The sequence below is a fragment of the Salvelinus namaycush genome, chromosome 35 (assembly GCF_016432855.1).
Source record: "Salvelinus namaycush isolate Seneca chromosome 35, SaNama_1.0, whole genome shotgun sequence".
Taxonomy (NCBI): Eukaryota; Metazoa; Chordata; class Actinopteri; order Salmoniformes; family Salmonidae; genus Salvelinus; species Salvelinus namaycush.
In genome coordinates, this window is record NC_052341.1 from 23,542,463 (window position 1) to 23,564,349 (window position 21,887).

At 43.5% G+C, this 21,887-nt stretch overlaps 3 protein-coding genes across 4 annotated transcripts in view; 2 read left to right on the forward strand and 1 right to left on the reverse strand.

The window, feature by feature from the left end:
* The first annotated feature begins 102 nt into the window (after positions 1-102).
* On the forward strand, positions 103-3,088 carry LOC120030023 (cytochrome b-245 chaperone 1 homolog). The gene is made up of 6 exons (XM_038975341.1): positions 103-304; positions 749-836; positions 941-982; positions 1,115-1,285; positions 1,540-1,684; positions 1,921-3,088. The coding sequence occupies exons 2-6, from the start codon at positions 749-751 to the stop codon at positions 2,069-2,071; spliced, it is 597 nt and encodes a 198-aa protein (XP_038831269.1). The 5' UTR covers positions 103-304; the 3' UTR covers positions 2,072-3,088.
* hexdc (hexosaminidase (glycosyl hydrolase family 20, catalytic domain) containing) lies at positions 2,707-11,009 on the reverse strand. 2 transcript variants are annotated; one of them, XM_038975339.1, is made up of 14 exons: positions 10,897-11,009; positions 6,500-6,555; positions 6,144-6,245; positions 5,944-6,059; positions 5,701-5,788; positions 5,342-5,506; positions 4,974-5,157; positions 4,766-4,837; positions 4,467-4,665; positions 4,207-4,289; positions 4,034-4,112; positions 3,829-3,939; positions 3,559-3,648; positions 2,707-3,401 (listed from the first exon to the last, which is right to left on the reverse strand). In XM_038975339.1, the coding sequence occupies exons 3-14, from the start codon at positions 6,231-6,233 to the stop codon at positions 3,200-3,202; spliced, it is 1,479 nt and encodes a 492-aa protein (XP_038831267.1). In that variant the 5' UTR covers positions 6,234-6,245; positions 6,500-6,555; positions 10,897-11,009; the 3' UTR covers positions 2,707-3,199. The 2 variants fall into 2 exon arrangements, with proteins under 2 accessions (XP_038831267.1, XP_038831266.1); XM_038975338.1 differs by lacking the exon at positions 10,897-11,009 and having other exon boundaries at positions 6,500-7,454.
* The window catches only part of uts2r2 (urotensin-2 receptor 2), a 37,450-nt gene continuing 26,499 nt past the window's right edge, over positions 10,937-21,887 (forward strand). Inside the window, exons 1-6 of the mRNA XM_038975340.1 lie at positions 10,937-11,344; positions 11,774-11,997; positions 12,742-12,817; positions 12,911-12,953; positions 15,574-15,638; positions 17,365-17,421. Coding sequence (XP_038831268.1) covers positions 11,277-11,344; positions 11,774-11,997; positions 12,742-12,817; positions 12,911-12,953; positions 15,574-15,638; positions 17,365-17,421 — 533 coding nt within the window. The 5' untranslated portion in view covers positions 10,937-11,276. The remainder of the gene's footprint in view (positions 11,345-11,773; positions 11,998-12,741; positions 12,818-12,910; positions 12,954-15,573; positions 15,639-17,364; positions 17,422-21,887) is intronic.

Genomic DNA, 21,887 nt, shown 5'->3' on the forward strand with positions numbered 1-21,887 from the left:
GGTTGTTACTGTGAGTGAGTGGTTGGGGGGACCGGAGGGGTGTGTGTGAGTTGAGAGAGCACTACAGCTATTGGCTGAGCAGCATGCGCGCACGTCGTGACATTGCAGAATAACCTATTCCATTCCCTTCAATGTTACAGTTTTCCTCTAATGTTGACGTTGTCTGGAGAGCTGCTGGATTAGATGAATTGTTGGCCTCCCGAGTGGCGCAGCGGTCTAAGGCACAGCTTGCAATAATTATTATTTTGAGGAAAACTGAATTTTGCTTCCAACGTCGTTACAACGATAATCCTTAATTGTCTCGGTAACATTATGGAAAAGGGGTTTATTATATAAATGGCAACTCCTCTTGCTGTTAAAAAAAATTGCTTGTTTTCAGGCCTTTTGGGCACTTTGAGTTGTCATTGGTCTGGAAAATGTATCTTGACCTGGCAACCCTGCTCTTAGAGAGAAGGGGGATATCTGTCAGAAGTGAAACATAGCATTTTGTATTTCAGATCTGCTTCCCCATTTCCTCAACACTGACAATTTCCCTGTTTAAACATCCTGGTTTCCATTAATCTGTGATCATTATTCATAACCTCAATATTGAACCAACATGGCCATGTTCTACTTCTGACATACATCCTCCCTCTTTCCTTGAAGCAAGCACAGAATTACAAGAGTAAGCAATGGTTCTTTATATTATATAGGTTTTGCCTATCCATATTGTATACCATTTTTTCATGTCTGCCTGTCGGTCTGTAAGATGGGGTATATGCAGGTAGAGGAGCACACCACCAACATGTTACACCTGAAGAGGTCGCCTGGCATCCGCTCCTGGTCGCTGCTCATAGGTAGGATCATGATGTGTGTGTGTGTGTATTTACTGAGTTTATTTCTTTGAATGCAATGTCAGAAAATAAATTGACCCAGCATTTGGTCCTTTTTCTGATTTCAGGTATTGCGTCCATTGGCCTGGCTGCTGCATACTACAGCTCAGGTACAACCTGATTTACAGGCATCACCAGTGCCAGCCTGTCCCGTCTTGAATCCGTCATGAATTACATCATTAAGACAGAATGGGTAAAAAAATGTCTGCCTGTCTCTCATCCCTATTTTCTGGTCTTTCCAGACAGTATCCTGTGGAAGCTTTTCTACGTGACGGGCTGTCTGTTCGTGGCCATGCAGAACATGGAGGAGTGGGAGGAGGCAGTGTTTGATAAAACCAAGAAAGTGATAGAGCTGAAGACCTTCAGTCTGTATGCCCTGATTCTCACCATGTGTAGGAGAGGCCAGGAGAAAGGTGAGGAACATCACCTAATGTGTCCTGTACAGTACTTTCACATTGAACCTCCTTTACCAATAAGGGTAGATCAGATGGGATGAGTTTTACAATTGGAATCCAGTTAGCGCAGGGGTCTTCCAACGGGGTCTCTCCCTGTCTCCTTCCATCTCCCTCACATACCCTCCATCTCCCTCACATACCCTCCCTCTCCTGTTGTCTCCCTTCCATCACCTGCCCCATACCCTTCCTCTCCTCCGGTCTCGGTCTTTCAGTGGTGATGGACATGAGGCACCTGCGTGACGTGTGTGTTCAGGAGGAGAAGGTGCGCTACCTAGGGAAGGGCTACCTGCTGGTGCTGCGACTGGCCACAGGTTTCTCCTACCCCCTCACACAGAGCGCCACCATGGGGGGACGCAGGTGAGATGGGTCTATTATAAGACCCTAACATGGAAGATGTGTGTTAAAGGATCAGAACACAGGTTTCCCAGGATCTGAAAACATTGTAGAATATTTAGTATAACAGTTCAAGAATGGCATGGAACAGAAGTAAAATCAGACAAATGTATTTAGTGTTTTGATTGTCAAAATATTCCTGCTGTCTATTTTTGATCACAACCAGTTGTTTGATCCTGTTGTTTCCCCCTCTCCGTCAGTGATGTGGAGGCAGTGGCTTCGTTGCTCAAGCGTTTCCTGGGTCTGGAGGAGCTCCAGTGTCGCTGGGAGCAGGAGGAAGAGGCAGTCAGGGAGGAAGATGAACTGAACCCCAGCACTGACTCCGAAGAAGAGGGGGACTCAGTGCAGTAGAAGGAGAAGAGATGAAGAGAAGCCACAGCAGACTTGAAATGCACCCAAATATATTTTACAGCATTTCGTAGTATCCCTGATACTATAAATTCTCTTAAATACACTCCAATGGTAGAGTTTTCCACAGAATATTTAAACAAAATCATAGTTTGTTGTGTTGCCTGTTCTTCAAAAACAATCATTACTGTATTAGACTCAACCCTATAATTACAGTGCCTTTCTATTCAAATGTAATCAGTATGTGTGAAATACTCATTCAAAACAGTCCCACAGTTTAGGGAACACAGTGTGTTTGAGACCTCCCAAGTGATAATCTTGGTCTAGTAGGATTGTCTCTCCTCACTGCAACCATCTATCCATCTAAATGCATGTGACTGTAAACTATAATCAAGCATGGATTTCCAGGGATCAGTTAAGAATGTTTGCCTGTTTTTATGTTAAAGTAAATACTTGCATGTCTTTCAGCATTGATGGGTCCTATGACCAGGGTCAGACAGAATCTGGGGAGGCAAAACCTCTAGAATGAACTTAATCTAACAGCTTCGACATCTGCATTGCTTGCTGTTTGGGGTTTTAGGCTGGGTTTCTGTATAGCACTTTGTGACATCTGCTGATGTAAAAAAGGGTGTAATAAATACATTTGATTTGATTTATTATTCATAGAGTAAACTACATATTCCATCTGGCCTTATACACACAAAATGAAAGACCAGTCTCAGGTAACATTCCTGTCCGTAGACACATACTGTTATTAACACATTTATGTTTGACAAGTAAACTGTATTACATTGTATCTGAACTGTATTAACTAAGTTACTGCATCTATTGGCAAGAGGAAGGTGAGTATAGATGCCTTCTGTTGCTTGAAAGAAAGAATGCATGAGATATTTTGTGTCCAGTTAGTGTGTGCTGCTGGATGACTGCAGGTACTGGTTTGCCTTGTCTTTAAAAAATGTTTTGTATTACTTTTATTTTTGCTTTTTTTGTTAAAAAAGGGAATTAAATAAAAGTTGCTTTTTGATAATCATGGAATCCTTTTCTCACTACCTCTTGGACCTCACTGTATGAAGTCTGCACGGATAGATCTCTTTCTCTGTCAAAAAAAAACAAAGGGACCCAGGTTAAACCTTACTGCCCAACCATAGAAGCTGAGACGTTCTGGGGTACCATCTCTAGTAGGCTGGCTTTGGTGTCCTCCAGGACCCTCTGGATGGGAGCCACCACAGGGCTGACATGCTGCTCTACCCACTCCTGAGCTGTGGAGGCTGGGTACAGACGCACCATCTCCTTTTTCACCATCACCACTCTCTGCTCCACAAGAGCTAACAATCTGGGAAAGGAGGGTGGTTGAAAGAAACACAGGTTAGCACATTTTGTTTTGTTTAGGGGGAGGGTGCTTAGGGTTCATTTGTTTTAACTATATGAGGGAGTGAAAAACCTATCTTAGCATATAAACGGTGGTGGAATACAAACATTCAGATGCTTACGTCATGGCTTGACTCTGTAACTGCTGAGCAATAAGAGGGCTGACTGTCTTTCTCTGTCTGTGGTAAGGAGTGAACCAGCCTCTCACAAACCTGAGAACCACAGAGCGATATGTATCAAGGTTAGAGAGCTCTTTAATTCAAGGATTTTATAGGAGTAATCAAGAAATCATTAAGTGTGCCTTTATTGCAGTGGTCACCAACCCTCTTCCTAGAGTGCTACAGGGTGTGCAGTTTTTAGTTCCAGCCCATGTGGCTGCTGGCTTCACTCACATGTTGTCTTCAAAATGGCGGAGTTCTTCTGACTGCAGTATTGCTGTTAGTTCCACAACCAGCTCTGCCAACCTCCTCCCTGGAAACAGCACAGAGTCACCTGTAGTGGAGCTAGGGCAGGGCACAGAGAGACACACACTTTTAGGATTAAAAACACAATCCACTTATAACAGAGGAGCATTTTCTGTTATGAAGGGTCTCTCACCTTTCCATGGTTTCTACATCTACAGAAGAGATGCCCAAAGTCTTTGTCACCCTGCTCTGAGCCTCCGGGCTGAACTGGCCTGTAGCACACACAGAACCACCATCAACACGGGTCAGGTGCCATTACAATACCTCAAGGATCACATCAAAGTGTATATGGAGAAAAGTATTGACCATGTGTGAGTGTCTGTAGACTGGAGGCCAGGGAGGGCAAAGCTAGGGGCAGCAACTCACACAGCACAGACAGGTGGTCATACCTATTGTTGAAATAAGATTATTAAATAGATTATGGCTAAATCATAACATCATACATTTTGGCACAAATGTCCCATGATTTACGCAAAAGTCTGATGCATTGTATGATTTAGACAAGTCTGATTTTGCCCTATGACACTATAATTTAGATGAAAACAAGTGAATTCTCTCCATCTCACCTCTGCCAGCCAGTGAGGGCGATGCCCAGCATGTGTATGCCTTCAGGCAGGGCTGCTGCCACCTGTAGCCACTGTAGATGGTTGTCCACATGTCTCTGTGTGCTGGTCACACAGGTGTGGACATTAGTAGAGCCTTTGAAGGCACTGGCTGCCCACAGTTCTGACAGCCCTGCACCACTGTACCTCTCCAATAGAGATACTGGAGAGGGGAAAGGAGATGGGAAACATTGACATTAAGCACAAATAGTGTTTGTCTATGTGCATAGTGATACTGTTCTAGTAAAACCACTGGTTCTTACCAGTGTTTTTCACATCTAGGGTGGGGTTGTAGTCCCACAGCATCAACTGGACCAATCCTACCAAACCGCTGCCTGGCAAATAGGTCAAAAAAGCAAATGTTAGGGGTGGATTGCAAACTTTTCTGGCCCATAGACTACTTTCAGGCTAAAACATTGAAATCATTGTGTAACTTTGCAGAACTATCACTTTAAGAGCCTGTACCCTGACCTTTCAGTGTGTCGTGGTCCATCCCTCTCAACATGTCGTCCCACATGATCATGTTGAGGTTTGGCCACGCCTCCCTGACGCCCTTTGCTACCCTGGTCACATGACTGAGGAACAGCTGCTGTACTGTACGGCCAGGTGTGCTCAGCCAGCGTCTAGACTCCTCTCCCTCACCTAGCAGGTACACCTGAGGACACATGACAGATATGGTGGGGGGGGGGGGCTTTCAATTAAAGTGGTGTCATGCATTGTTCATCATTAGAAAGCTATTTCAATCTTGTATGCATCTCAATATGGCTTCCTTTCCTCATCTCCTTCCCTTCGTCTGCACTTTTTTTGAATTCCAAAAGGATCAAAATACCAGGCCTCACCTCGTCAGCTCCAATGTGCAGGCTGGTGCTGCCTGGGTGGAGCTCCACCACCTGGCGAAGCATCTCCTTTACCAGCCTCACACCCTCCTCTCTGTGGGGGTTCAGAGTGCCCAGGCAGTGGCCCACCTCCCTCAGCCCCCACAACGACTTGTGCTTCAACACAAACTGAGAGAGAGAGGGGGGGTGAGAAGTTCTGTGAGAGAGTGAGTGAGAAAGGAGGCAAAGAAAGAAAAGAATATCAAAGATACCAAGACAATACAACCACATGCAACAATATAAATTGGCCTCAATCTCTCCGATTATTAAGTGGGGTATGATATGAACAGGTGGGAGGCAGATATGTGTTCCCTCCCTCTCACCTCCATGTGTCCAAACGTCTGCACCAGAGGAATGACCTCTAACCCTTGGGACTTGGCCACTTCCTGAATGGACAGGACCTCCTCACGACTGCAGCAGAGAAGAGGAGAATCATTACCTGTCAGGAAGAACCATTTTTTTCCTCCCACTTTCTAGCGAGGCCAAGATAGTGATGTTCGAGGATAAGAGTTGACATCAGTGATTGGCTTTAGGCCAACCTGTATGGTGGATGTGTATAGCCCAACCTGTATGGTGAATGCTGAGTGGATTGCAGCACCTTCAGCTCGCCTTCATAGGGGAACATGTCTTCATACTCCACCAATAGACCGTCAGCACCCAGACCAGAAAAAAGACCAATCAGCTGGAGAGAGGGAATGGTCATGTCAGACAGACTTCTTGCATTCAACACACAAATAAGGAAGAGATAGGTGAGCAGTGATATTACCTTGTGCAGGTAATCAATTCTAGGCGGTGCTCCTTTCAGATCCAGGTGAACCAGCTTCTTCCCCTTGGGCCATGCTGGTAAAGCATCCATTGTAGCTGAAATCTGGAGAGCAACAAGTAAATTACTATGTGTACAATGATCATGCATAAATTACAATACAATGCTCGACTTTTGATAATGAAAGTAGTAGCCTACTATACAAACGTTGCCTTTACATTCAGGCTGAACCAGTATCTATCTGGTCAGAGAAGACGATGAATATGACGAGTCCCCTTTCTAGCCCAGAAAGCTACCATGTTTGTTTCCATTAGACAGCTCTGAAAGCATTAGAATGTCAAAATACGTTTGTTACTCACCAAATATGGCGTTTCGCTGAGCAACTTTCTTCATTTACTGCAGTTCCGCCCTGTATCTAAATACAAATTTACAAGAAACCGAAAATATGCCTTGTCAGGAAAGAATCGTTATTGTTTTTGACCAAGTGCTCATGCGCCAAATCCACCGTATGTAAGTTTTCTTCTTCGATTAAGTTTCACGGCGGTTGGCATCCAATATTTATCGTGCATTACCGCCACCAACTCTACCGGGGTAAAAAAGGAAACTCTGTAAACTACTCTGTGTACTCTGTGCGCGGCAGTAACGACTGATTTTATTGATGGAGGTGCCGAAGAGGTGGACTTGGTAAAAAATAATACAGATTCTTTCCAGACTTTCTACATTTTTGTCGGTTGCCTGTACATTTTTATTTACTAGTAGACCTGTTTTGCAAGTACAAACCAGGCACCTGTTCACAAGCTTATTTGCCATAGACTGTAGAAAATATGAACGATGACGTCACCCCATAAGATGACGTTTTTGCCTAGCATCCTGTAAGGAAGTCCTTGCTTTGAGGTGCCCCCCCTCCATATATGTCCCTACAAACCACTAAATATTCCTGTATGATAAACTCCAAAGTCAGTTTGAGCCATGTTTCCTACACACAAATCACATCAGGCTTGGATGATCTGCTTGAACTCCTGCCCATTATCCAACAGGCTTGGAGCATTCAATTGTAGTACTAACACCATAACTAAGATCCTGTAATACATGACTCCAGCCTTGGCTGATTGGGGTCATCTCAAACCTCTTCCCATGTCAACCCTGTCATACTCAGATGTCTCCCAGCCGCTTTCACTATTAACTGATTCCTCTCTGTTTTGGACTCTACTTTAGCAGTGCTATTGATAGCACCCGCTATGAACGTTACCAGCTTTCTCTTATCTATATATACCATATTGCTGCTCACCTGCCCCGTAATCCTCAGTCTAGACCCTCCTACCCAACTCTCCCTTGAACCTGTACCTCCCTGGACCACCCTCACTGCCTCAGCATGACACTCTTCTCTCCACTCTCACTTGTTGCACCTCCACTGCCTGCTTCATCGCCTCACACCCACCATATGCCACATTATGAGCACCCCCACAGCTGTAGCACGTTGGTTGTACACCACACTGCCCATTCTCATGCTCCCCTCCACACTTTTTTCTCTTTACAAGCTGTTACAACATGCCCTAACATATGGCAGTTATATCATCTTAAAGGCTTTGGTACGTAAACCCTCACATAATAACTTATATATCCTATGGCTACTTTATTTGGCAGTACCCTGTCCTTGAAATGTAACAGAATCGATGGGCTATCTACCCAAACTCCACCCCTTGTTGCTTGCTACCTTTGAACATTCACTAGAACGCCTCCTCTCAAGATGTCGCTTACCTCTTTAATGCTAACACTCAAAGGCACTCCTGTTATCATCCCTTTAATCCACGTCTTCCCTGCTTGATCAGTCCAGCTGCTCAACACCACCTTACACTTCCCTATTTGCTTCAACCTGGAGAGCTTTTTTCCTCTGCGGCATGTCCTTACAGACACGTTTGGAGAGTAACGGATTACATGTAATCTGTTACGTTACCAGCAAAAATATTGTAATCAGTTTACAGATACTTTTGAAAAACTGGATTACTTTGAGGATTACATTAAATTGTAAATTACTTTTTAGTGAGCAAAAAAATATTTTACACTCTTTTCTCAATGACATTCAAATCAGCATTTGGAGAGTAACGGATTACATGTAATCTGTTACGTTACCAGCAAAAATATTGTAATCAGTTTACAGATACTTTTGAAAAACTGGATTACTTTGAGGATAACATTAAATTGTAAATTACTTTTTAGTGAGCAAAAAAATATTTTACACTCTTTTCTCAATGACATTCAAATCAGCATTGAAAAAAAGGCACAAGTTTAAGTTTGTTCCACCTGAGTGAGTCTGACCACAAGTCAGAGATCACTATGATGACACACCAAATGTGTTTGCTCGATCGCTGGAAAAGAGCAGGAATAGGTTTCGTAGGCTACAGACCAAGCTATGTCTTCCAATGGTGCGACTGCTGTCGGCAACCAATCTTTGTTTTTGAAACCAGTGGATAGCCTATGGAATAAAAGTGGGCCCTTTATTGCTCAATCTAATTCATGCTGATAAAAAAAAGCCATAGGCCTAATGGACACATGCTCAAACTCACACACTTTTGATAGACTTAAAAAGGGGCAATCCCTAGTTGCTACATCCATTTTTGGACTTATAAATTATATATATATATATATATATATACAGTACCAGTCAAACTTTTGCTAGTTTTTATTTTTACATTGTATAATAATAGTGAAGACATCAAAACTATGAAATAACACATAGAATCATGTAGTCACCAAAAAAATTGTTAAAAGAATCATAATAGATTTTAGATTCTTCAAAGTAGCCACCCTTTGCCTTGACAGCTTTGCACACTCTTAGCATTCTCTCAACCAGCTTCACCTGGAATGCTTATCCAACAGTCTTGAAGGAGTTCCAACATATGCTGAGCACTTGTGGGCTGCTTTCCTTCACTCTGCGGTCCAACTACTCCTAAACCATCTCAATTGGGTTGAGGTCGGGTGATTGTGGAGGCCAGGTCATCTGATGCAGCACTCCATCACTCTCCTTCTTGTTAAAATAGCCCGTACATAGCCTGGAGTTGTGTTGGGACATTGTCATGTTGAAAAACAAATGATAGTCCCACTAAGCGCAAACATCCATAAATGGCCAGCTATGTAAACTTTAACATTGATTTATCCTGCAATAGATGTCATTCAATTGGGAACATACATTTGTGTCTTCTTCTAATGCATCTTAAGGGGAAAGTCATCTAAAAGTAACTGAATGTAATCAGATTATATTACTGCATTTGGGTTAAAGTTACATTACTGATTACAATTTGACAGGTAAATAACATTTAGAAAGTAACCTACCCAACCCTGCTTACAGAACACCAGCAAGCTCCCATCTCTTAACACTTTAGCATTGACAACTCCCCCAATCCAACTATTTTATCACAGCCGTTAACCTTATCAGCCTCATCACCCCAACTCTCCCCTTCTCCCTAAACTTCAGAATCACTTTATGATCTTCCTCACCCCATGCTCCTCTCGCGATTTATCTTTTCCTTCTTTGGCACTCTCTACCTCAACTATATTGCTCTACTCAAACTTCCTTTTTTCTTAATCTCTGCCTCCATAGGCTTCTCTCTCCCCTTCCAACCCCTACTCCCTTTCCTACTCCCCACTTAATTTTTTACCGCTTTGCTCCATACTTCCTTCAATTTCTCTCCATCACCATCTCATTTGTTAGGATTTATGTTTATTGCACTATAACCCAATACTACATCACGTGATTGAATATTAGCAACTGTTGGCCTGGGCGCCTGGTTGTCTGTGTGTGTGTGCTGGAAGTAACAGTTAGCCCCAGATAAGTGTGCTGGGAAGCTGTAGTTAGCCTTGAGCGAGAACAGTGTGATTTCTATGCAGGTGCAAGTGGCTCAAACAATGTTACGGAGCTATCTGACCTCAGTCTCTGGGGTGTGGGAGCGTAATCTACACAGCAACAGCGCCGTACACCAAGGAGCGCCAAGAGGCTGGGAAAAGTTTAAACCACGCTCAGCCTCTACTGTGATAGGCCAACAGATGGGTTGGAACTACGTCTATCACCGTATAAGAACAGCTGTTTACTTACATCCTGCCAGTTCTCTGTTCTGCCCTGCGAGGTGATACAGAGAACCTGTATATACGAAAATTGCATTTACCATTTATCGCTTGAGTTTAATAAAAATACTTGAAGTATATTCGGTGACTCTGAATCACATTTTGTCCTGATACAAGATTTGAATTGACGCAAATCCCTTATACCTTCCATCTCTGACCCAGTCAGAACATAGCGGTGCCAAACCGTGGCCATCGTGCTGCTCCCTCTCATTGAGTATCTCAAATTGAAGGCCGACCGAGGTACTGCAGGCTTCCATTAGCAACTTAATTATGCTTTTAACTTCGTCTGTGTGTTATTTTAAAGTAATCAGTTCAATTATATACATCTGGTGAAAAATATGCAACTACTGGTACAATGACTGTGTTCGATTTTCTATAATGGGGGATCGTGTCCTTGAAACAATGCTTACAGTACCTTGGTCTGACATCAAATTAAAATCCTGAATGCGAGAGGGCAGGCTTGCTTCCGTGGTATCTGCCCTCTCATTGGCTAGAATGGTCCCACCTGATCTTTTTTCTTCCCGCCTGCCTTCCATCTTTGAGGACATATATTTGCATTGTTAGAGTGGTCACTCGACTATCTTGTCAATATAATAGATCGTATTTGGCCACACCCACGAAACGGGAGCAAACGTACCTCAAAAGTTGTTGAAGAGTGTGCACCGTTTTGGGGAAACGTGTTGTTCAGTACAAACCGCCTCGCAACATAGCAAATGATGAACGCACCCAGGCTACATCGCACGAGCGACTACACACTCATCAATGTAAACAGATTGAGGTGCTGATAGTCAGTTGATTGACTTTGACTTGGCCTGCAGAGCAATAGACTTTTGTGATGTGGTCCAATTAAAACGCAGGTTTCATTCTTCAGGAGCCAACCAGATGGACTGTTACGCATTGACCAGGAAGCAATGCCGAGTAGTGGTAATCTGAAATCCTCTACTATTTCTGCATGAAAGGAAGTAGCTAGCTATATATCTTTATGATTGTCCACTGAAAAAGGCTTTGCATTATACAATGACGATACAACGGCGAGGAAATCCAAAAGTCCCAGACGCCAACGGGATTGAGAAAAAGATCAAAAGGTAACGTCAACGACATGCATGGCCAGTGCTAGTCTGATTAAACAGGCTGTGTAATACACAATTCATTGGTATATATACACATCCTGAAACATTGGAGTGCAAAATCGTGTAAATGTTCCTTACACACCAGAATATTGAATAAAATTACATTTGAACTTACTCTACCGGTTGTCTTTGCGGTTTGTTCTAAATTTGAGACAAAATATCTCCAGGAAAGTACTATATTGTTTACCCAACCTCCTAGAGAGCCAGTAGGTTTTGGTTCCGTTCGGCACCGAGGTAAAATTCGTTTTATTGTCTATTCGGTCGGCAGAACTATTGTGTGTGTGTGTCATAATAAGATGGGTGGAAGAGGGAAGTCTTTTTTTTCTGTTCTCCTTTCAGTGCAGGACAATCAAAACAAACTTCCTCTCTCCTGTCCTCTCCCAGGGGTAATGCTCTGAGGCAGGCGTCTGCATGGCGGGTGTCCCGTGGCTCTCTGCTCGTAGTGGTGGTGGCCCTGGCTGTGGTGGGAACCCTCACCTGGCTCTACCTGGCCTCAGGGGACCCTTACACCACAGAGACCCTGGTCAGACAGGCTGAGGTGGTTGCGCAGACCAGGGTCTACACTGTGGATTGTTCTGAGGACTATGAGAACTACAAACGCTACCCAGGTGGGTTTAAAACAACACAGATTTGTATTAAAGCCACAATCTAAAAATGATGCATGCCATATGAAGAGTTTAGTTGAATTAGATGCGTTAGTGCACGGTTAGAATAAAAGCCTGCACACTTCCTTTCCCTAGTTGTGGAATACGCTATGAAACTCCTGCCTACTTCCTGGATCATGTCCCATACTGTCTTTGAATGAGTTTTTAAGATTATATGATCAAATTCATGAAAACATGGTCATTTTAATATTATATTTGTATTCATGGGTTAGTTTACTTTTACCTGATTCCTTTCATGAATGTTTTAGATTGCTTTTTTGTAATTGGAAACCTTTATAAAAGGCATTGGGTAGAAGTAAATTATAATCTGTAATCCCATTAAAAACAGTATAGGACATGATCCAGGAAGTAGGCAGGACTTTCATTGTGTATAGGCACAGATAGATGAGTAAAACATCATTGGTATAGTGCGGGACTGCATTCAGTACGTTTTTATGCTCTGGAACGTTCAATTGAACGGAAACAATGCTGTACTGAACGAATGTGTTGTTCAGTACAAACCGCTCTGCGACATAGCAAACGTTCAATCAAACTGAACACACCCCTGGTGTCCACTGTCCTAAACCTAACTGCTCTGTCACTCATGTGCATTGGCTGCGCTCCAGTGGTGATTTGGACAAAGTTGAGCAGGCAGGCTGAATTTTGTACTGTGATGTTGCAGATGATGTGAGATACTCTTTTTCCCAGGATGCACTCCCCAAACATGTGGCCGAGCCGTCACAGACAACTCGGTGACCAGGGAGGAGGCCATGGCCCTCAGGCGGTGAGGGATTCTATACTATCTTTCTTCTCTGTCTCTAGCTCCTAGCACCCCTCTCTTTTCTTTTCTCTATAACTTATTTCTCTACTCCTGCAGGTTGGCAGAGAGGGGTCTGGCCCTAGCTGGTTCAGATGGAGGGGTGAGTATCTACTTTTAGTAATGCATATTTGAACTTAAACAGGACCTAAAGCTAGGATGAAGACTGTTGCTCAGATTTCAGTTGTAGCTTCCCTCTGTCTCCACTAGAGGTCAGGGTAGTACAACCATAGAGATCTTATTAAATTCTAATTCCTAATTCTATTGGTACAACATCCAAAGTTAAGTTCAGACAGGCTGATACAGTTATTAGTGTGTAATGCTATTGTACATGGCTGTTTGGTTGAGCCCTCACCGTCCTGTCTTCCCTCCAACTCCTGTAGATCTGGTCCACAGCCATAATAAATGATTGTTTATGGCCTGTTAAGATACTGTAGTGGAAGAAACAGGGGACATCTGAAAAAATGAACATGATTTATTTACTGGCTTAGAGAGAGCAGAGTATCCCTGGGTAGCTGACACAACTGTTTAATTTGTATCCCGCGACATGGTTTGCCTCGGTTGCTGGGACCGCTACTATCTGTCCTGGGATACTGCCATACCCTAAAAGTCGAGGCTAACAAAACCTTTCGATATTGCCAAGCATTTCAATAACTTTCACTAGTAAAGTGGAAACTCAGAAGTGAAATGACAACAGTGAAACATCATATTTTTGTATGTAAGATCTAATATCAAAGAAAAGGATTGCTGTTTTCAATTTGGTCAAGTTTGTGTGGGAGAGGTGGAAAAACTATTGTTATCCATCAATAATGATAGGCCAGCAGGTATAGACAGCCTTGATGGGAAAGTATTGAGAATGGTAGCAGACTATTGCCACCCCTATTTGCTAAATCTTTAACCAAAGCCTAAAGGAATGTGTGTGTCCACAGGCGTGGAAGGAAGCTAAGGTAATTCCACTGCCTAAAAATAGTAAAGCACCATTTGCTGTCTCTAACAGCCACCCAATCAGTTTGCTGGGGGTAGAGAATTGTGTTTGACCAAATACAATGATATTTTCTAGAGAACAAGTTAACTACTGACTTTCAGCATGCATATAGTGAAGGGCACTCAACTTGTACTGCACTGATTCCGAAGACCAATGATTGGTTAAAATAAATGGATAGTAAGATGATAGTTGGAGTTGTATTGTTAGATTTCAGTACAGCCTTTGATGTTATTAATCATAAATTGTTATTGAAGAAACTCACTTGCTATGGCTTTACATCATCTTCCATCACATGGTTGGAGAGTTATTTATCCAATAGAACTCAGAGAGTGTTATTCAGTGGAAGCTTCTTTAACATCCGATATGTACAGTGCGGTGTCCCTCAGGGCAGTTGCCTTGGGCCTTTACTCTTCTCTATTTTTACAAATGCTTTGCCACTGGTCTTACACAAGATTAGAACGACTACGTATGCAGATAATTCCACACTACATGTCAGCACCCAAAGTCAGTGAGCTCACTGAAATTCTAAATAGGGAGTTACAGTTCAATCAGAATGGGTGATGAATAATAAACTGGTCTTAAACACATCTACAACTAAAAGCATTGTATTTGGTTCAAAACATTCTCTAAAGACCTAAACCTCAACTGGAGTTGTGTATAAAGGGTGTGAACATTGAGCAAGTTGAGGAAGCTGAACTCCTAGGTATAACAATGGATGGTCAATTATCATGGGCAAGTCATATTGACAAAGTTGTTGTGAGGATGGGGAGGGGTATGTATATTATAAAAATGTGTTCTGCTTTTTTGACACATCTACTGTACTAGTTGTTCAGAGTTGTCTGGTCTTGTCCCATCTTTATTACTATCCAGTAACATGGTCAAGTGCAGCAAAGAAAGACCTAGCAAAGCTGCAGCTGTCTCAAAACAGAGCAGCACACCTTGCCTTTAACTGCACATACAGACCTAACATCAACAACATGCATGCCAGTGTTTCCTGGTTGAGGGTTGATGAGAAATTAACTGCTTCTCTTCTAGTTTTTATGATGAATATTACTGTAATGAAAATTCCAGATTGTGTGCATAATCAAATAACATTCAGCTCAGACACCCAGACATACCCCTCATGACATGCCACCAGGGGTCTCTTCACACTCCCCAAGTCCAAAACGAATTTACTGCAACGCACAATATTATACAGAGGCATGATCCCATGGAAGCAAATCTCCAAATTACTTTAAAAAAAATTATATCAAACAAAATTTAATGGACTTGGCAGGAACTGTGAGGGGAGAAACACAGACCCATGCCTATATATATATATATCATTCTATTTTAATTTAGTGTCACTGTCCTTGTCTGACTGTCCTTGTCTGACTGTCCTTGTCTGACTGTCCTTGTCTGACTGTACTTGTCTGACTGTCCTTGTCTATCAGTGTATTGTTACTTGTCATGTTCTGTGTTTTTTTAAAAGTGTGGACGCGAGTGTGTGTGAGCTGATGCGGTATGTGTCTCTTCAGTGTGTGTATGGTAGAGACTGTCACTCTCGAATGCTGGCGGAGTAAGAGAACTGGGGGAAGTGCGCTGGCTGGTTGGGGTCCTCAGGAAGAATAGCTGCTGATTCGGCAAAAGCTAATGGGGATCCGAATAAACAAATAAACAACAATAACAAATAAAGGGCAGAGAAGTAGACTGAAATAAGTTCTAATAATTTGCTTATTCTCATTTTTTTGGCCTCCAGGCTTCCATCCTGGACCTGCACTCTGGGGCTCTGTCGATGGGGAAGCAGTTTGTCAACATCTACAGGTGAGGAGGAGTGAACAGTTCTCTCTCTCCTCTCGCCTATCTCGCTCTCTCTCTGATCCAGTGTCTTTTTCCCTTTTAAATTCAAAATAATGATCCTAATTAAATAGCACTTTTCATTACAAACAAGAATTTCAAAGTCACTTTGAAAACAAAAACAAATGTATAGATCTGGCAGTTCATGGTTGGTTGTCTTCCACAGCTTCAGATGTCTTGAGGCAGTTCGGAAAGGCAGTCAGCAGCTTGAGCGGAGGGAGTATCGATGATACAGACAGGCAGGGAGAAATGTCAGTCAGATAGTAGACAAGCCCAGCGCTCTTCATCAGGCATGCCGTCTCCTCCTCCGTAGGCACGCTAGATTATCCACTATCAAAGTGCAGCACCCACCTGGCTGATACTTTGGCGGCTGTAAAAGTGCCAGAAAAGACCACCACACCTCGACAGTAGTCTGGAACAGTCCCGGATGAGGCGAGCCTCTGCCATTCCTTCAATCCGCAGTCCATATCTTTCCAGAAATATTTACAGAGCTCTCTGCCTAGGCGACCTCATGGCGCCATGGCAACCACAGAACTCCTGGGTATACCAGTATGGATCCACATACTGGTAAATATGCGGTAAAGAGGTCAATGGAATAGAAGAAGGACGCCGGATTGGCGTACATTCAACACATCTAATTGAACAAAGTGGATATTAGTGATTGATGTATTATAACAGGCCCACAATGTGGTCATTAAAGTCTGATTTGGATATACAGTATTTGGCTGTTTTCGCTCCATAACATTTAGAAGTGGTTACTTTTCAGGTTTAGAAGAAGTGACTGATAAATGCTAACTCCCGTTTCGTATAAGCTGGTAGCATAGCTAGAGTACAGAAATCTGTGGAGGTCGTCAAAGTCGTTTTTTAACTGCAATGCAGCTGATTGGTGACGATGACATGAATATGTGTTGGGATTGACATCCATTCAAGCCTTATACCTTGTTTTACCTCAACATAGTGTGAAATACACATAAACAGTAGCCCAAATGTATAGGCACAGTTTTGCTGGGGGGCAATGAGGAGATTCGGTATCATTCCCCCACTGCGTATTTCTCCCACGTGTTTCCATGGCATTTACATTTTTGGGTCGAGTTCCATTGAGCTCTTTACCAGATCTATGTACCGTCTATAAAGGTATTTTGATACAATGCTAAATAAATGTGAAGTTCTACAAATTTCATTACTTCACTGTCAGTTTTGTCCTAGTTAGGTTGAGTGTAAAACCATCAGAACAGAGAAAGCCCATTCACTACTCATAAAACATATGAAGACCTTTTGAATATTCTGAAACTTAAAATACAGTCAAATACCCCCATACCCTCAAAAATGTGATATTTTGGCCTTATCGCCCAGCCCTACTCTGACTCTAAAACCCTATCTCATTTGCCCTCCCCAGCTATAAAACCTTGGTGCAGCTGGCTGCTACACTCATCGAAATAGAATCTAGATTAGATTTCTATGGCTACACTACTAACTGAACCATTCATCTCACTCACTCGCTCCATCAGTCTTCCGAAACTGTGGCATCTCCTGCAATCCGTCTGCTTCTTTATCCTGCCCTCTTTGGAAAGCGGCTCTGTCATGGCCTCTTGGGTAATTGTGCAGTGCACTGTGCTGTCTGTGTTGCTGGATGGTAATGTATGCTAATGGCCCGGTTCTGTTCTGCTCTCTATGCCTGCGTGGCTGATGACAGGTACTTTGGGGAGCAGATAACAGATGTATTCTCTGAAGAGGACTTCCGACTCTACAGGTAGGTGTGTGCTTGTGTGCGTGTTTTTTGGGCTGCATGATTCATCAATTTCAGATCGAAATTGAGATATTGACATGTGCAATATCCATATTCTCCTTTCATTAACACTCCATTAAATACAACAAAAACTACACTACGGTACCTCTTCCAATGAGATGCGCTAGACTCCGTTCAATCATTCTCTACATGCACAGAGGAAGCTGACCAATCACACTCTGCGTGGCATGCACATACTGGCCAATCACAACCATCCCTGCTTAGAGTGCGCAGTTATATATTGTAGAGCTCCGCCCCTATTGGTTTACCGTGCTGCCAAGGCAGCATCGCCTGAGAAAATGTAATTATGCACGCACCTTCAGACTATGAGAGTACATGTACCCTATACACTGAGTATAGCAAACATTAGGAACACCTTCCTAATATTGAGTTGCATTCCCAATGGATTCTGAAAGGTGTCGAAAGCGTTCCACAGGGATGCTGGCCCATGTTGACTCCAATTCTTCCCACAGTTGTCAAGCTGGTTAAATGTCCTTTGGATGGCGAACCATTCTTGATACACACAGGAAATTGTTGAGTGTGAACAGCCCAGCAGCGTTGCAGTTCTTGACACAAACCAGTGAGCCTGGCACCTACTACCATACCCCATTCAAAGGCACTTAAATATTTTGTCTTGCCCATTCACCCTCTGAATGGCACATGTACACAATCCATGCCTCAATTGTCTCGAGGCTTAAAAATCCTTCTTTAACCTGTCTCCTCTCATTCATCTACACTGATTTGAAGTGAATTTAACAAGTGACATCAATAAGGGATCATAGCTTCCCGCTGGATTCACCTGGTCAGTCTGTCATGAAAGAGCAGGTGTTCTTAATGTTTTATATACTCTGTGTATATTGAAGCTACTTCCCTTCAATCAGCCTCCCAGCTATTTTCAGCGCGACTTGAAGCTGTAGAGCCATAGAAGAAAAGAAGTTGATGAAACCGTCGTAGGATATCAAGTCACCCTACGTCGTCATGAGTACGATGGGAGTTTGGCCCCTCAGTGTTCCGTGTCAGTGAGCTCGGGACAGACAGCTGTTTTTTTTTTATGACCTTTCCACCGGATATATGGTATCATCAGATCATGATATTTTGTTATTTCACACAGGCTTGGTGATTATTGAGGCCGGGAGTTTTGGAAAGATTTTTCAAATACTGAGGAACTATCATTTGCAATGGATGTTAAAAAAACAGACTTCGTTTACAATGTGTGAGTGGAAGAAATAATGACTGAGAAGCTCAGCTTATTAGTTGTGGACTTGGTGAGTTAAGGCAATCAGAAATCAGATATTGCCAAATGGGCCTTCTCCTACATTGGCATGCAGCTGACCAGGTAGACCTACTTCCATGCATGCTCAGGCCTACGCGCTCCCTCAACGTTTTCAAGACCGAGAAACCAGACACATGCTCATTGCTCACGGAGCGCTCCAAAGAAAAGACAATGAAAAGATTGACAACTCGTAATGGTTATGAAATAAACCAAAACTTGTTTCTCACAATTTTAGCAGGTTGTGAACTCCGCAAACAACTTTCCCACTCCGAGAATGGTAAATGACTGAAATGAATACATGTATTAACAGAAAGCTATGTAACCAAATGACGAGGGATTAACGGTACATTTACCAGGCCTACTGGTGATCTATGTAATGTGGAAGTTAGAAAAAAATAAACCATCAAAGGGCAAACAATTCACACAATGTAAAAATGAATGGGCAAGAATTGGCGGGAGACGGCTGAGCGCATTCTGAAGAGCCGAGGTATGTGTTTTATGGCGAGGGACACGTCATATCTTCGCCACACGCCCTTTGTTTTGTTACAACAGTTTAAATTCAACCCGAGACACATTATCTTCACGCTTATTTTAGATGCTTTTGTCTGACAGGCGCAACTCAATCAGCTCAACATATTGCCACGCAGGCTGCCCAAATTGCTGGATTCCCTAATAGGCATAGGCCTACACACTTGTGATTTGAAACAATCTACAGAATCAAAAAATGAAATAAGCTAATGATCCTCTCTGGCTAAGTCATGCTTTCTGGTGAAGTATTTTATTTACACAGGAGTCATTTATACAATTTTTGGCAAAATATCAACTTACTTCAAGGGAAGCTTGCATCCTAACAGTGCACTGGGCAGCCGCAAACTTTCCTTTTCAATTCGCAAGAGGCTGAAACCAGAGAGCTGTATATAATGACGAGACGCTCATGTCTCTGCCCTAACAATGGGAGTCGTTGTGACCAAGGTGGGAAGGCAGATGACAAGCTTAGGTCTGCATATTATGCCCATAGATACGCATTGGGCTTATTCTGGACAGATTTTGGCGAGAGTGAGCCCACTTGCTTCGGAGAAACTCTCTCACAGGACAGAGCATCCGAGCGAGTGAAACTTCGCCCCTCTGTCTTACTATATATAACCCATGTATCTGATGAGGTCTGGCCAGAAATAGTATGACATGTCATACTCTTTTGGTCCAGACAGGATCAGAGGCCTGGTCTACACATACTGAGACACAGCGGCACTGTTTCTCTCGCTCGGATCAATATTTTATTTGTATGGTCCTTGCGATGACGACTACTTGGAGGAGGCCACTGTCTCTCCCTCTCTAACATGTTGACCAAACCGGGTCCGTGCGTGCACCGTCATGTTCATGTGGATTTTGTCTATCCCCACCAGACGCATTCATGACATGAATGTTAAAATACCAAAACCAACTGTGAACCAACTATATTATTTTAGAGACTGGTCGAAACACATATGAAACATCCATGGACATTTAGCTAGCTTGTTGTTGCTATCTAATTTGTTCTGGAAAATTAACATTGGTTTGTTGTTTTACCTGAAATGCATATGGTCCTTTTTTTTGTGTGGATATTTGTAGAATTTTTACCCATGTGGAGTCATACAAAATGCTATGTTCTCTACTCCGGCAATTAATCCATGGATAAAAAGGGAAACCTAGTTTGTTTTTCTCTTTGTTCATTCTTCTTCTTCTGTGGATGTTATATGGTAGTTGGCAACAAACTTTAAGGTGCATTACCACCTCCAAATGGGCTGGAGTGTGGCCCCCGTTCATCTTTCAATCACCCACGTGCGCATATGGTCATGAAAACAATGCGATGGGAGAGGCGGGACCTGCAGAGCGTCAAGTGTCTAAAATGTAATTACTATTTTAGCGCTTGGCTACGCTTGCGAGCAGTTTGGATTGAATAACATTTTTATTTTTGCAATGCTCACGCAAGCAAAACAGGCAGTGTGGTCAGCATGTAAGAGCCGGTTGTTTTTGGACTCTTTGAGGAGCCTGCAATCCAACTCGGGAGTCCCCTCCCCCTCTTCCTCCTGTGACGGAAGCAGCTGAGTGGGTAGGATGACCCTACAAGTGTCTGAAGAAGGCAGATGAACCAATGGCTCCATCCATGCCAGCTCTCAAGTACATGGAGGGCGCCTGGGAAAGCCCGCTGATGGCGCCAGTGTAATTGTTCCTGCCATTCAGAAGAGTGCACCTATCTCCAAATAAGGCTCTTTTCGGAGCTGCTGTGGTGGAGGCGATGGAGACACTCTAAATGGAGATTCCTAAGCTCAATGACACCATGTTCATCTTGTTCCGGGCTCCTGACCCTATAATAAAAAAAACACACTACCGAGTCCAAAGGACCGATTCACTGCACAGCAAGCTGAAATGTGTTTCACTCTCAACACTCAGGCAGCAGCTGCTGCCAGCAATGTGGCACTCCTTGCAGTGTTGCTGTCCAAGTTATTGACGGGGAAGGATGCTCTCACGGGGAAGGTGGATAAAGTGGCTTGGATTTCTGGCGCTATCCTTCATTTGACTCAGGTCTCCGCAATATGTGCTGGGCGGCAGCTGTGGCTCACCGGCACCTGTGGCTCTCTCTCACTGCCAGGAAGGAGCTAGAGCGGAACGAGTTGCTCAATGCACCTATCTCCAAATAAGGCTCTTTTCGGAGCTGCTGTGGTGGAGGTGATGGAGCGCTTTGGGAAATCGGTGGAGGGGAGGAAGCAGCTGGCCAAACATCTGCCCTTGGCGACGTCAGCCTTACAGCGTCGACGGCCATCTTGTCATCCTCCTCATCTCAGAGACCAGGGTCTACAGTCCGATACCGAGCCCGGCGCCAGGCGGCAGCTCCAACCCACACTTCTGCTTTCCCAGCTACCCCTGCGCCGCCAGCTGACCCAGATGCGACACCGCGTTTTGACACAACGCGGGGGAGCAGATGGGGGAACAGACTCTGACCAGTTTTACCTCCATTCCCCACGCTCCTGTTGGAGACCCTATTCCACAAAGGAGACCCTTTTTCCATGACTAACATATGATCTCTCAGGTTGCTCTCTGTCCAGAGGTGTATCGGCCCTGTCAGGCGCGTAATGTCAGACTCGCATATCCCTGGCTCACGTGTCCAGTGCTCATCAGA

Coding starts and splice junctions, on each gene's coding strand:
- LOC120030023 (XM_038975341.1), top strand. CDS start 749: ATGGGGTATATGCAGGTAGAGGAGCACACCACCAACATGTTACACCTG. Junction 837..940: donor CTCCTGGTCGCTGCTCATAG/GTAGGATCATGA, acceptor TTCTGATTTCAG/GTATTGCGTCCATTGGCCTG. Junction 1,286..1,539: donor TAGGAGAGGCCAGGAGAAAG/GTGAGGAACATC, acceptor TCGGTCTTTCAG/TGGTGATGGACATGAGGCAC.
- hexdc (XM_038975339.1), bottom strand. CDS start 6,233: ATGGATGCTTTACCAGCATGGCCCAAGGGGAAGAAGCTGGTTCACCTG. Junction 4,838..4,973: donor GGACCACGACACACTGAAAG/GTCAGGGTACAG, acceptor CCTATTTGCCAG/GCAGCGGTTTGGTAGGATTG. Junction 3,940..4,033: donor GATGTAGAAACCATGGAAAG/GTGAGAGACCCT, acceptor GCCCTGCCCTAG/CTCCACTACAGGTGACTCTG.